This window comes from Symphalangus syndactylus, chromosome 1 (assembly GCF_028878055.3).
Source record: "Symphalangus syndactylus isolate Jambi chromosome 1, NHGRI_mSymSyn1-v2.1_pri, whole genome shotgun sequence".
Taxonomy (NCBI): domain Eukaryota; kingdom Metazoa; phylum Chordata; class Mammalia; order Primates; family Hylobatidae; genus Symphalangus; species Symphalangus syndactylus.
In genome coordinates this window covers 125,529,694-125,544,316 of record NC_072423.2, presented here as the reverse complement: position 1 = coordinate 125,544,316, position 14,623 = coordinate 125,529,694, and the positions used below count along the sequence as shown (strand labels likewise).

At 35.1% G+C, this 14,623-nt stretch overlaps 1 protein-coding gene across 2 annotated transcripts; it reads right to left on the bottom strand.

Moving 5' to 3' along the window:
• Positions 1-1,887: 1,887 nt before the first annotated feature.
• Positions 1,888-13,621, bottom strand: LOC129485021 (heterogeneous nuclear ribonucleoprotein D-like). 2 transcript variants are annotated; one of them, XM_055284067.2, is made up of 2 exons: positions 13,387-13,621; positions 1,888-3,164 (listed from the first exon to the last, which is right to left on the bottom strand). In XM_055284067.2, exon 2 carries the CDS (start codon positions 3,083-3,085, stop codon positions 2,180-2,182), a length of 906 nt encoding a protein of 301 aa, XP_055140042.2. In that variant the 5' UTR covers positions 3,086-3,164; positions 13,387-13,621; the 3' UTR covers positions 1,888-2,179. The 2 variants fall into 2 exon arrangements, with proteins under 2 accessions (XP_055140042.2, XP_055140035.2); XM_055284060.2 differs by lacking the exon at positions 13,387-13,621 and having other exon boundaries at positions 1,888-2,259; positions 2,416-3,128.
• Between the last annotated feature and the right edge of the window lie 1,002 nt (positions 13,622-14,623).

Sequence of the window (14,623 nt, the reverse complement as noted above, 5' to 3'; positions counted from 1 at the left end):
TTTACAAGGGCAACTCTTGAGTCCAAGGGGCCATTTGTAAGCCTTGTGCCTTGGAGCAGACCAGCACTGGTGCCATAGCCCAGCAGAGGTTGCAGTCGTGGTGCCTGAGAGCAGTAAGATTGCTCCACCTCTAGCTCCTCACCAGATGGAGCTGACAGCTTTCTACCCAGTGGTCCCACTTTGGCCTGAAGTCAGCTGGACACTTTACCCACCCCTGCCAGTGGTGGTCAAGCAGACAATGCCTGCTAGAACTTCTGGCCCAGTAGTCACACTTCTGTGTGGACTCAGTCATAGGGCACAGCCTCTTGTTGTCCTGGGAAACGCCTGGACTGCAGGGCGGGTAACTCCAGCCTCCCCCACCAGTAGAAGCCAGGTGGGCAATGCCTGCTAGAGTTTCTGGCCAAGTGGTCTCATTTCTGTGGGAACTTAGCTAAAGCGTAGCCTCCTGTTGTCCCTGGAAACACCTGGACAGCAGGGCAAGCGACTCCATCCACCCCTGCTGCTGATAGCCAGGCTGGCAATGCCTGCAAGAACTTCCCACTCACTGGTCCTGTTTCTATAGGAACTTAGTTAGTGGGCAAAGCCTGCTGTTGTCGCAGAGAGCACCTGGATGGCAGAGTGGGTGTCCCCATTCAACTCTACCACTGGAAGCCAGGTGAGCCATGCCTCCTAGAGCTTTCAGCCCAGTAGTCCCACTTCTGCCTAAATTTGCTGAAGGGTACACCCTACAATTGCCCTGGAAACACACAGACAGCAGAGCAGGCAACTCCACTCATCCCTACCTTTCACAGCCAGATGGGCTATACCTGCTGGAGCTTCCAGCCCAGGGGGCCTGCTTCTGCCTGAGCTCTGTGGGCAGGCACAACCCCGTGTTTCCCCAGGAAGCACACGGACAGCAGATTAGGACCAGCGCAGCGAACATCCAACAAAAGAAATGTGGGCAAGGAGACAGTAATCAGAGGGGCCTCCTTCATGATCCAGGAGCACACTATAATCAAAACGAGTCAACAGAACCCACCTTAAACCATAACCAAACAACCAAGAGCATTGAAGAAGATAAAAATGAATGAACAAACACATCTAAAGGATAGCAACATCAAATACTGAAGGAACATTAGCTCACACAGATGAGAAAGGACCAGCGCATCACAATAGTTCCCCAGCAATGGTTCTTAACTAGGCTGAAATAGCTGAAATGACAAAAATAGAATACAGTAAATGAATAGAAATAAAGATCATATTCAGGAGATAGATGAAACTAAATCTGAGAATTCTAAGGAATACAATAAAACAATGTAGGAGATGAAAGGTGAAATGGCCATTTTAAAAAAAAAAAAAAAAAAAAACTGAGCTGATAGAGCTGGAAAACTCACTTCCAGAATTTCAGAATGCAATTACAAGCTTTAAGGGCAGAATTGACCACTGAGGAAAGAATCTCAGAGCTCAAAGACCTGTTCTCTGAAATAACTATCAGACAAAAATAAAGAAAAAACAATAAAGAAGATTGAAAATAAAAACACTTACGAATATGGAATTATATAACAAGACCAAATTAGCAATGCATTGGCACCCCTCAAACATAGAGAAAGCAAGCAACTTGGAAAACACATTTCAGGATATCATTCATGAAAATGTCCCCAACCTTGCTAGAGAGGCCAACATTAAAATTCAGGAAATGCAGAGAAACCTTGCAAAATATTATACAAGAAAACCATTCCCAAGATACATAGTCATCAGATTCTCTAAGGTTGAAATGAAACACAAAATGTTAAAGGCAACAAGAGAGAACAGGCAGATCACCTACAAACGGAACCCCATCAAACTAACAAGCAGACCTGTCAGCCAAAACTCAATAAGCTAGAAGAGATTGGAGGCCTATATTCAGGATTCTTTTTTTTTTTTCACATAAGGAAGCATTTATTTGAAGTTTAACATGAAATGATACAAATAAAATGTGTATAAACAAATCCACATTGAGTCATAACACAGATAGCAAAGGACAAAGTAAAAACAAAGAAAAGTAATTGGCAGCTATATACAGTTGGACACAATCGTGTCTTGTACACTAGAACGTCTTTTACAAAATAATCATCTTAGATCAACAGAAGATCAATCTTCAATGTTGTCCTGCAAGATGGGTTACTTTAACATCTCCTCCTATTTTCTCCAATGTTCTCCTTTAGTATGGCTGGTAATTGTTTTGGTGATTGCCACCCCCTCGAGATGCCTTGCCATAAGTGCTCTGTTGGCCACTGTAGTCTGCATATTCCTGTCCATATCCATAGTTCCCATAGTTATACCCAGTATAATCATATCCGCCATAGCCACTATAGTTTTGATCACCACCATAGGCACTATTGTAATTTCCATATCCTTGATCATAATGGTTATTAAATCCTTGGTTCCAGTTTTGGCCCTGACCTCGGCCACGACCCCTCATACCAATTTGTCCACCAGCTGCAGTACCTCTTCCACCTTTTTGTTGTTGCTGTTGCTGCGTATATACCTCTTTGGGTTGTGCGACTTTGATTTCACACTTCGCAGAACCAATTTGATGGTATCTGCTTTCTAACAATCTTTTTACTGGCTCTTCATTAGTATATGTGATAAAACAAAATCCTCTTCTTTCATTTGTTTTTGTATCCATGGGAAGTTCAATATTTTCAATCTCTCCAAAGGCTCCAAAATATTCTTTAATTTGTTCTTCAGAAGTATCCGGGCGCAATCCACCCATAAAAACCTTTTTGGGGGGTTCTTTCCCTTTTAAAGCTTTGGCCCTTTTGGGATCTATCAATTTGCCATCCAGTTTGTGTTCTTTCAGTTCCAAAACCTTATCAACACTAGCAGCATCTTTGAAAAGCAGAAATCCAAACCTTCTTGATTTCCCAGTGACTGGATCTGTTTTAATTGTGCAGTCTACAACTTCCCCAAATCGAGACAAATACTCTCTCAGATCTTTTTTGCTTGTATCCCAGCTCAAGCCTCCAATAAACATTTTACCATCATCCTGCTGATCCTTGCTCGCGTTGATCTTGGATGCCTCTGCAAATTCCTCTATATTGCTGTATTCGTTCATATCCTCCATAGTGGTGGAGCTGTCAGCAGGGGGGTGCTGGCTTGCAGTCCGGGTTGCAGCAGCAGCGGTGGCAGAGCGTTGTATGGAGCTGAATTTAAAATGGCGGTGGAAGAGATCTCAGCATTCTTAAAGAAAACATTTTCCAACCAAGAATTTCATATCCAGCCAAATTAAGCTTAAAAAATGACAGAGGAATAAGATACTTTTCAGACAAATGAATGCTAAAGGATTTTGTTACCACCAGACCCACCTTACAAGTGGTCCTGAAGGGAGTGCTAAACAGGGAAAGGAAAAATCATTACCAGTCATTACAAAAACTCACTATGTACATAAATTAGTGACACTAGAAAGCAACCACACAGATATCTGCATAATAATCAGCTAACAACATGACAGGAATGAATTTGCAAATTTCAATACTAACTTTGAATTGTAAAAAGACTAAACATCTCAATTAAAAGGGACAGAGTGACAAGCTGGATAGAAAGCAAGACCCAACACTATGTTGTCTTCAAGAGAGCCAGATCACATGCAATGACACCTATAGGCTCAAATTAAAGGGATGGAGAAAAAAAATCTACAAAGCAAATGGAAAACACACAAAGAAGCAGGGATTGCTATTCTAACTTCTTTTTTCTTTTTAAATTTTACTTTCAGCTCCCAGATACATGTACAGAACATATAGGTTTGTTACATAGGTATACATGTGCTATGGCAGTTTGCTGCACCCATCAACCCATCATCTAGGCTTTAGGCCCCACGTGCATTTGGTATTTGTCCTAATACTCTCCATCCCTGTGTCCACCATTGCCTGACAGGCTGTGGTGTGTGTTGTTCCCCTCCCTGTGTCCATGTGTTCTCATTGCTCAACTCCTACTTATGAGTGAGAATATGTGGTGTTTGGTTTTCTGTTCCTGTGTTAGTTTGCTGAGAATGATGACTCCCAGCTTCCTCCATGTCCCTGCAAAGGACATGAACTCATTCTTTTTTATGGCTGCATAATATTCCATGGTGTTTATGTACCACATTTTCTTTATCTAGTCTATCATTGATGGGCATTTGGGTTGCTTCCAAGTCTTTGCTATTGTACATAATGCTGCAATAAACATACATGTGCACGTGTCTTTATAGCAGAATGATTTATATTCCTTTGGGTATATACTCAGTAATGGGATTGCTGGGTAAAATAGTATCTCTGGTTCTAGATCCCTTAGGAATCACCATACTGTCCTCCAACAATGGTTGAACCAATCTACATTCCACCAACACTGCAAAAGCATTCCTATTTCTCCAAAGCCTCACCAGTATATATTATTTCTTGATTTTTTAATAGTTGTCATTCTGACTGGGGTGAGATGGTATCTCATTGTGGTTTTGATTTGCATTTCTGTAATTATGAGCTTTTTTTCACATGTCTGTTGGTTGCATAAATGTCTTTTTTGGAGAAGTGTCTGTTCATATCCTTCACCCACTTTTTGATGGGGTTGCTGGCTTTTTTCTTGTAAATATGTTTAAGTTCCTTGTAGATTCTGGATATTAGACCTTTGTCAGATGGATAGATTGCAAAAATTTTCTGCCATTCTGTAGGGTGCCTGTTCACTCGGATGATAGTTTACTTTGCTGTGCAGAAGCTCTTTGGCTTAATTAGATCCCATTTGTCAATTTTGGCTTTGTTTTAATTGCTTTTGTATTTTTGTCATGAAGTCTTTGCCCATGCCTACGTCCTGAATGGTATTGCTTAGGTTTTCTTCTAGAGATTTTATGGTTAGAGGTTTTAATTTCAGACAAAACAGACTTTAAACCAACAATGATGAAAAAAGACAAAGAATGGTATTACATAAAGATAAAGAGCTCAATTCAAGAAGAACACTTAACTATCTTAAATATATATGCATCCAATCCAGGAGCACTCAGATTCATAAAGCAGTTTCTTAGAGAGCTACAAACAAACTTAGATAACTACACAATAATAGTGGGAGACTTTAACACTCCACTGACAGTATTAGATCATTGAAGCAGAAAATTAACAAAGATATTCAGAATCTGAACTCAACACTTGAGCAAATGGTCCTAATAGGCATCTATATAGAAGTCTTTATCCAAAACCAACAGAATATCCATCTCATCTGTACATGACACATACTCTAAAATCAACCACACAATAAGACATAAAACAATCCTCACCAAATTTTAAAAAAACAAGATTATACCAACCACTATCTTAGACCATAACACAATAAAAATAGGAATAAATATTAAGAAAATCGCTCAAAGCCGTATAATTACATGGAAATTAAACAACCTGTTCCTAAATGACTTTTGGGTAAATAATGAAATCAAGGAAGATATCAATAAATTCTTTTAAACTAATGAGAACAAAGATATAACATACCAGAATCTCTGAGACACAGCTAAGGCAGTGATAACAGGGAAGTTTGTACCACTAAATATCCACATCAAAAAGTTAGAAAGAGCTTAAAACAACAACCTAACATCACAATTAGAGGAATTAGAAAAATAAGAGCAAACCAACCCCAAAGCTAGCAGAAGGCAAGAAATAACCAAAATCAGAGAGCTAAACTGGAGGAAATCGAGACACAAAAAGTTATACAAAAGATGAACAAATCCAAGAGTTGGTCCTTAAAAAAAAAAATAAGATAAGTAAGCTAGACTAATGAAGAAAAAAATCCAAATAAACACACTCAAAAGGACAGGGAATAATAGATGCTGATGAGGATGGAGGAAGGGAGCCCTGGTACACTGCTGATGGAAATGTAAATTAGTACAGCCACTATAGAGAATAGTATGGAGGTTCCCTAGAAAACCAAAAATAGAACTGCTGTATTATCCAGCAATTCCACCACTGGGTATATACCTTAAAGGAATAAAATCAATATTTCAAAGACATAATCTGCACTTCCATATTTATTACAGCACACTATTCACAATAGCCAAAATATGTAATCAAGCTAAGTGCTCATCAGTGCATGAGTGAATAAAGAAAATGTGAGATACACACACACACACACACACATACACACACACACACAATAATGGATTACTATTCAGCCAAGAAGATAATGAAACCCTGTCATTTGCAGAAACATGTATGAAACTAGAGGCCATTAAAGTGAGATAAGCCAAGCACAGAAAGTCAAATGCCACATGATCTCAGTCATATGTGGGAGCCAAAAAAGTGGATCTCATGAATATAAAGAGTAAATTGTTTAAGGAAAAAAAATTGGTGGTTACCACAGGCCAGAAACGTGAAAAGGTAGGGAAGAGGTGGAAATAAAGAGAGGTTGATTAATGGGTACAAATATACAGCTTGGTAGAAGAAATTAGAGCTATATTAGAGCTATAATATATAATCTATTATATATTTCAAAATAACTAGAAGATAATAATTAAAATGTTTCTAGCATAAATAAAAGATAAATATTTAAGATGATGAATATCCCAATTACACTGATTTGGTCTTTAAATATTATTTAATGTATCAATTTATCACATGTAGCCCCCATATATATAAAAAATACATTTATATATTATAATTATATTATAATATATATAATATATATTATATATTATATATAATATATATTATAATATAATATATAATATATATTATAATATATATTATATATATTATATTATATATATTTTATATATACTATATATATTATATATTTTATTATATAATATATATAATGGAAATTAAAAAATAAGTGAGTTATACTATTGATGATCTTTGTGTAGGAGAGAGAGAGAAATCTGGGATAGTTGATAATTTTATAATTTATATCTTGAGCTAGTGTTTCACTCTGTGATAATTCCTTGCACTAATAATTGTAATTCGTGTCCTTTTTGTTTTAAACATAATGTATTCCAAAATGATAGCTCATTTATATTTGTTTAACGAAAAATAAATTATTTTCAAGAGAAAAAATGAGTTTGTTCTTATGCTTACCCAAACAATATTCAATGGCAGAAGAAAGTTAAAACTTTCTAAGAATCTTTCTAAAATAAACTCCAAAAATGTGTTTCCAAAAATGACAGATATGTAATGCAGGAATAAAACCATAATAGGCAGACATTTATAAAGAGGTATGTAACACCTATCAATATTTAAAAAAAAACAACAATAAATTAATTCAATTATGGTTTCAGGAGTAGACAAGTCCCTGTGGCTGTATAAAATGTAAACATCAAATTCATATAATTAAAAATTAATTCTATTCAACCATGTGAAATATGGCCACAAAACCAATTTTGAATAAAAACCTATACCATGTTAAAACACGAAGTGACTAGAACAATCAGAATCTGAGGGGGGAGGAGAAGTGAGAACAGGTGGGAGTGAAAATATATTCATCTTTCATTTATAGTATTGATTGATGCTGCTAACTGAAACATGTAGTTTCATAAAAGATACTCCAACTTCTAAATTTTTTCCTCCTTCCCTAACCTAAGAGAGATTGTTTAGGGAACTATATCACTTGAGATGAAGACACATATTTAAAGTTGAGCAATTTCTTCATTTTCTTTTTGTCTAATAAAAGCCAGAAAATTAAGTTTGTGCTTATCATTTAAGTGATTTTGGTAATATGATCCAGCTTTAATAAAACATTTCCATTTCTCAATTTATGTATTTATATATACTTTAAAATATGACTGAAATCACATTCATCAAATATTAATAAAGGTTATTTCTGAGTGATCGAATCTGAACTGATTTTTTTAACCTTTATATTTGCCAATTTATGTATTGTTTAAACTCTTCATAAACAGTATACTAATTTTTTTAACTGAATATAGAAGAATACTATTTTTTAAAGTGAAAGCATACATGTCAAGATTGTATGCTTGTGTTATATTAGCTATATAGATTGTGTAGGCTCTTGTAATTTTTTTATAATTCTAAATATTTTAACTTTTGTTAAAAATAATACTAAGAGAAGGGATTCAATGAAAATAGCACAATTCCTCCCTCCCAACAGGCTCTGTAGACTGACATGAGTGTCCATTCTTTGAATATACTAGAAAATGATCCAAACAAGCAGAAAATGGATTTTGTTTAGGTTATAAAGAGAGAAGATTTACCTTATGGCACCTGACTGGCTCACAGAGAAGCGGTTCAGGAAGAAACTCATGAAGTGAAGTCACAGCCAGGATTCTGATACTGCCACCACTGGATGCTAATAAGCATGCTGCCTGATTGTGGCCCCATAACACTCACCATTGTGCTTTCATTTATACCATGGCCATAATCTCTAATTGAGCTGCAACTTTGGGTTACCCTTTTAAGATTCATATTCACGAGCAGAGCATGCAGGTAGTTGGGTTTTGGTTTTGTGCCCTGGCCTAGATGCAAAGGGGTGTGGAGAGGAACCATCTTGCTACCTCTTACTTATTTTAGTATTTCTCCCAAAAAAAGAAGTGTCCAAATAACAGGCCTTATAACTTACATCTTTAAAAAAAGACAAAATGCCAACTATCTCAGGCCTTTTCAAATTTAATGTGCACAGGGATCACCTGGGTATCTCATTACAATTCAGATTCAAATTCAGAAGGTCTGTGATGGGGCCTTAATTCTACATGCCTAACAACCTCTCAGGTGATGCTGATGATAATGAAACACACTGAGTATCAGGGCCCAGCACTACTCTGTCTGCTTCACTGTACTTGGCATATTCTACTTCTTGTTATAATCTCTTTGTCCCCAGCACCCAGCACAGGAACTGAAAGAGTAGGTGCTCAAATGTTGGCTGAACAACTGGTTGAATGACTGACTGACTGAATTAATGACTCCTTATCAATGTTTAGGGCCAATATCAAGTTGCATTTTCCCTGTAAAACTTTCTCTCATCTCCAAAAGTTTCTGAGTCATGAATAAAACTTCTTTCTCCAATTCCTATAGTACTTATCTTTTGACTATACAGCCATCAATAAATTATTATATTTCATGTGGAAATACTTTGTTCCTTAACTAAACGTAAAATGTCATATAGCAAGCAGCTGTGACTAAAAAAATTTATTCCTACTGAGTTTGTGATAGACTATGTTTATATCTATACTCTGGTACTTCTATGGAGTCTTGATTAAATTATTTAATCTTCAAGTCAGGTAGCACAGTAATGAATGATGTCAACTAATGATTTTATGTTCCATTTTAGTAGATTCAACCTTTAATACTATTCATCTTTTTTAATGAGGTGCAAACAAACAGTACAGGTGTCCTCTTTTCACCTCCCAATTCTATTTGCCCTGGCTCTCCTTCTTAACAGGTTATAACAGACAGTTAATCGATCAATGTGTGAAAGTAGTCAGGAGGAAGAAACAATTCTTGATTGTTTTCAACATCCTAGTCATTAACATTTTTGTTTCATAGTTATGTAGCATGTTTTGTATTCAGATTTATTGGAAATCATAATTGATCTATGTAATAATGGGTGGGGGCTAGTAAATAAACAACATAAAATACCTTAATTTAGATAAAATTCTGATTTTAGGACCCTTAAGCTTAGTTAATGTAAACATTTCTAATTTTTTTCTCTTCCAAATTTCTTTTTTATACAGTTTTCAATTGTTCTTTTTAGAGAGCTTGTTTTTCTCTCCTTTCATGTCCAACCGCTTTTTTGTTCTCCCAAATTCTCTTATTAGCTCTCATTCTGTTTTGGTAACCACCACTATCTAAATGAAATGTATTATGTTTTCCAATCACTTTCTCAATGTCATATCCAAATGTTGATCTTTCACGTTTATGCTGCTTGTCAATTTGATTAAGTTTACCGCCAGTATCTGTCCTCAAAACCTTCCTAAATTCAGCCTCTTGGTCGATAATTTCCTTGCTTTGGTTCTCACTAATGATCTAACTAATCCTCTGATCTTTGTCTTTTCCACCTTATCTCTCCCACTAGAAATGGCCATTCTCTAGGTTGCTGAACCTTACATAAGATAACTTGTGAACCTGATATTTACTTCAAAAATTTCAATTACTTCTGCTATCAAAAGAATGAATTAAACACTTCTTCGTTTTGAATTTGAGACCTCTATGTTCTAACCATATAGTACCTTTCTTGCTTTATAGCTATTAATCTTTCCTTAAATCAAAATTCCCATTTCTCATCTATTACCCATTCTGCACTTTTGAAAGTTGAGTCATTATTCAATTCTCAACACTAATGCTCCCTCTTTCTTAAAACATCTCCTAATTACAATAGTAGGAATTAAACTTTCATTTTTTTGTTCACTCACATATTTTTAAGTTTTTAACTTTTCATGTTATCTTACTACCAATGTTATTTTTACTCTGCATTATATTTAGTTATTTGCATGAAAGCCCTTCAGCAAGATCTTTGTCTAATCTTTTTATAACCCCCAAAATACCTAGAATACTGTTTTGCAAATATTAAATACTATTTTTTTGTTGAAAAAATTGAATGAATTAAATTCCTTTGACTGATTTTTAAGACAGACCCATTGAATATAAATTATTTTAATATGACCTATATTGAAAATTCTCATTAAACTTATAACTTAGCTTCATGAAGTCTGAAAATTGGATTTTCCATTAATTTCCTATTACTTAATTTCCCACGTAATTTTCTATTTAATCTATAGGCTATTTAGATGGGTTAGTACTTGTGTTAGTCCATTTTCACACTGCTGTAAAGAAATACTCAAAACTGGGTAATTTACAAAGGAAAGAGGTTTAAGTGACTCACAGTTTCACATGGCTGAAGAGGCCTCAGGAAACGTACAATCACCGTGGAAAGTGAAGGGAAAGCAATTATCTTTTTCACAAGGCAGAAGTGAGAGCACAGGACAAAAAAAAAAAAAACTACCACTTTAAAAACTATCAGATCTCATGAGAATTCACTCACTATCACGAGAACAGCATGGGGGAAACAGCCCCTATCATCCAATCACCTTTCTCCCTCAACACGTGGGGCTTACAATTAGAGATGAGATTTGGACCCGGACAGAGAGCCCAACAGTATCTGTACGTTCCTATTTATAGTAGACGATTGGCATAAAGACTGAAGGCATACAGTTATTCAGGTAAGAAGAATGATATAAATAAGTAAAAGTGGACAAACACAAATACTGTTAAGAAAAGATGAAATGCAGATTTAATTAAAATATGAAGAAAGGTAGATTTAGCCATAATGAACATGCAGGTAGTCAAGTTTGGCTTTTCTTAAACCTACACTTTATGCAGTGTAAAAAGTGCTTAGTTAACACTTGTCTGTGTCACAAACTTATGGATCCATGAGTTTAAATATTCCACCAGGAACTGGCTAAGTGGATGTGACAGGAATGTTTTGGTTTGCTTTATATGGGCAAATATATGTAAATATCTTAATTCAAATATTCCCTGCTATTAAGAAATTTCTTTCTGAATCATTTCAACCCAATATACTCGATCAAAAGACCAAAACAACAGGCCTAGCTATATCTACCAGACATGACAGGATACAGGTGACGGGTGTTTTTAGTTTTTTCCCATCAATTTTTAGAGTATGGCTCTATTAAAGATTAAACACAAAAAACATAAAAACAAAATTTCAACATTGACCTTCAAAAAGTAGATTAAAAAGAAACACTAGTATTCATATTATTTTGGTATATAATGGGCTACTGCAAGGATGACATGAAGATATTGGTATTTACTGCTCTCCTCTTAAGGTTTTTTCTTGTACTCATAATAGAACTGAGGTCAGGAGGCAAACTGTCAACCCCATACCTGGAAAGATGGAAGCATCCAGAAGATACAGCACAAAGATCCGCTTAGCTGGAGCAGAAGGTGTTCCAGCTGAAGCTGCTCAAGCCATAAAATGGTAAGAACTCTTGCAAGGTAATTTTGATGAATTGCTAGAAGCTGTGTGTGGAAGACAATGAGATTGAGAAACTTCTAGGGGCTGCAGTCTTCAGAGAAGCTCTACACATTTGCGGATTTTCCCTCCGGGAACTCTACCAGGTTCTCCATAATAGTAAAGAAAAATCCTCTCATGGCCCTGGCAAGGGTGCAGAAGAATACGCTGTTGTGCAGTTATACCCAGAGCCTCCCTCACAATGAAGTGTTACTCTCCAGGGAAGAATTTCACAAAGCGCAAGATTCAAACCTTATCCCAGCTGGTATAAGGAAATTCTTATCCCAGCTGGAGGAAGGAAATCTATTGCATGTTGTGGAAGGGAATTCCTCCCCACTCTAGTACTTCTCAACTTTCACGATAAAAAGGGTATAAAAGGCATATCACTTCTCTCCTCACTTCAGGTAGGTAGGTAAGTAGATAAATTTCTTTTAATGCTTAAAGTTTACACTACAATTTATTTTATCTGAAGCCTATTAACAGCCACTAAAGTCCTACGTTTTAAATTTAGACTTTTTTTTTTCTTAAAGCCCCTAAAAGTGAGTTTATTTGTTGAAGTTAAGACAACTTGGATACCAAGTAGAAGACAGCAATGTGAGCAAATTAGCTTTCTCTTATTAACTGGAATATTTGTTTGAGTTGTTCAAAACTCACCAATTTGTTTTTTTAATATGGAGGAAATTTTTTAAATGCTAGTCTTATTGGAAAAGTAAATTGCATATATTAAAAATGTGAAGCAACACAAAATATATAAGTCAGAAAGCAAACCACACAAGATTTTATCCTACAGAAATATCCATTTCCAACATTTGAAGAACATCAGTGGAGGCACTGCTGTTTACATATAAAGACCAAGAAAAGAGAAAGAACGGAAGGAGCGAAATAAGGAATTTAAAAATAAAATCATAGACATGAGATTTCTATAAATGTTCATTAAACTTAACTAAAAGTTAAAGAATATATAAATGGCTACCAAATACAGCAGATTAAACATTTTAAACTCTGTTGACTCTTAAAAGATTATTAAAAGAACAGTACCTGCACAAAAATGGTCATAAACTTTGAAGCAGAAAGAGAGGAGGAAAAACAACAGGGGATGAAAGGTATTAACAAATTTTGGAGTTTAGAAAGGAGATGTTAGAGGGATTAAATTTTAAGCATTTATAAATCTTAAAGCTGAGTCTCTTGCAAAAAAAGTGCCTAGGAAACGTGCAAGAAATAGAATTATATATGTATACACACACACACACACACACACACACGCAGAAACACGGAAACATGCAAAGGCTCTCATTACAAATTTCAGAATGGTGAAGCTAAAAGATCAGTTATGAAAATAACATAATAATTCTCAATAACAACACTAAAATTTAGAAATTTTTCAAGCAATCGATCCAAAGTGAAATGATTTGTCTCCTAGAATCATGTACTCACCAGAAAAATCACTCAATTGTAATACGTGAAATGTCTTAAAATTTCTTTCCATGCACTCATTAACCAGAAGTTAATGAAGAATTATTTTGCCCAAAAGAAACAATCAGGAAGTAGGAAGATATGTAATTTAGAAGTATGGCTTTCAGAATATAAGGCTGGAGAGGGGATTTCTGGGATTTTCATAAAAGGGAAATCTGAGACAGTTGTAGAGCAGGTCTAGAAAACAAGTGAATCTGAGATTTATCAGTGTTAAGTTCACAAGGAAGTATGCAAACAAAGAAATATGTGAGCACATGAATACTTGGTTCAGATTTGCATAATATTTCTAATAAGTTCAGTTTGTACAATGATTAAATGAAAAATTGACAATAACTACAGTGTGGTATGTTGAGAAGTTAGAAGTTAAGAATTTATGTGTGGAGGGAGAGTATAGAAAGTTACACTCTCCTTATTTATATTACATGAACAAAAGACAATATGTGACCTGAAAAATGAATGTGTTACAGAAACTATGAAAATTAAAAACAGCTAAAAACAAACGTTGAAAGTAGTAAATTCTAGCGTGTTGGGGGAAGCAGCGGAGCTAGCTGGGACAAGGAAATGCTATTTTTTTTTTATTGTAAACCTTGTAGAGAAAATTTTAAATATTATGCAAGTGCATTTTATATAAAAATCAAATTTCAAAAAATAAAGAGTTAAAATGAAGCTGAAGGGATAGCTGAATTCAAATATATGGTTTTCTACAAGAACATTTGTTCTTAAATTTATTTTTTAAATGAAAAATGAAAAGCTTTAAGTAAAATACGGAATTTAAGATCAATTTTTTTCTATCTTAATGCTAACAGATTTATTGACCCTGTCTTAATTATAATAAAGAATTAAATACTTTTAAACTATCCCTGACATTCTTTTCTCCTTTATCAGTGTTTGATTAGTGATAACATTAACACTATCAGGACTTACAGACTTTATATTTGGTTTTCTACCCATGTTCGAGGAATAGGTTAGTTTTAGTTTAATATGTAAATTAATTACTGTGTACTGCTAGTCCTTTTACTATGACTTTGATATTTCTGAGTTCCTTATTTGTATCCATCTTTTGGGTTGTTTTGTTTTCATCTCATAGTTTTGTTACTGTTTTTGTTTCAATTCAAAAAAGACAAACTTAAGGCATATTTCCTAAATCCTTCATGTTTTACCTTGCTAGATCATGTTTACAACTGAAGCATATTTTGGT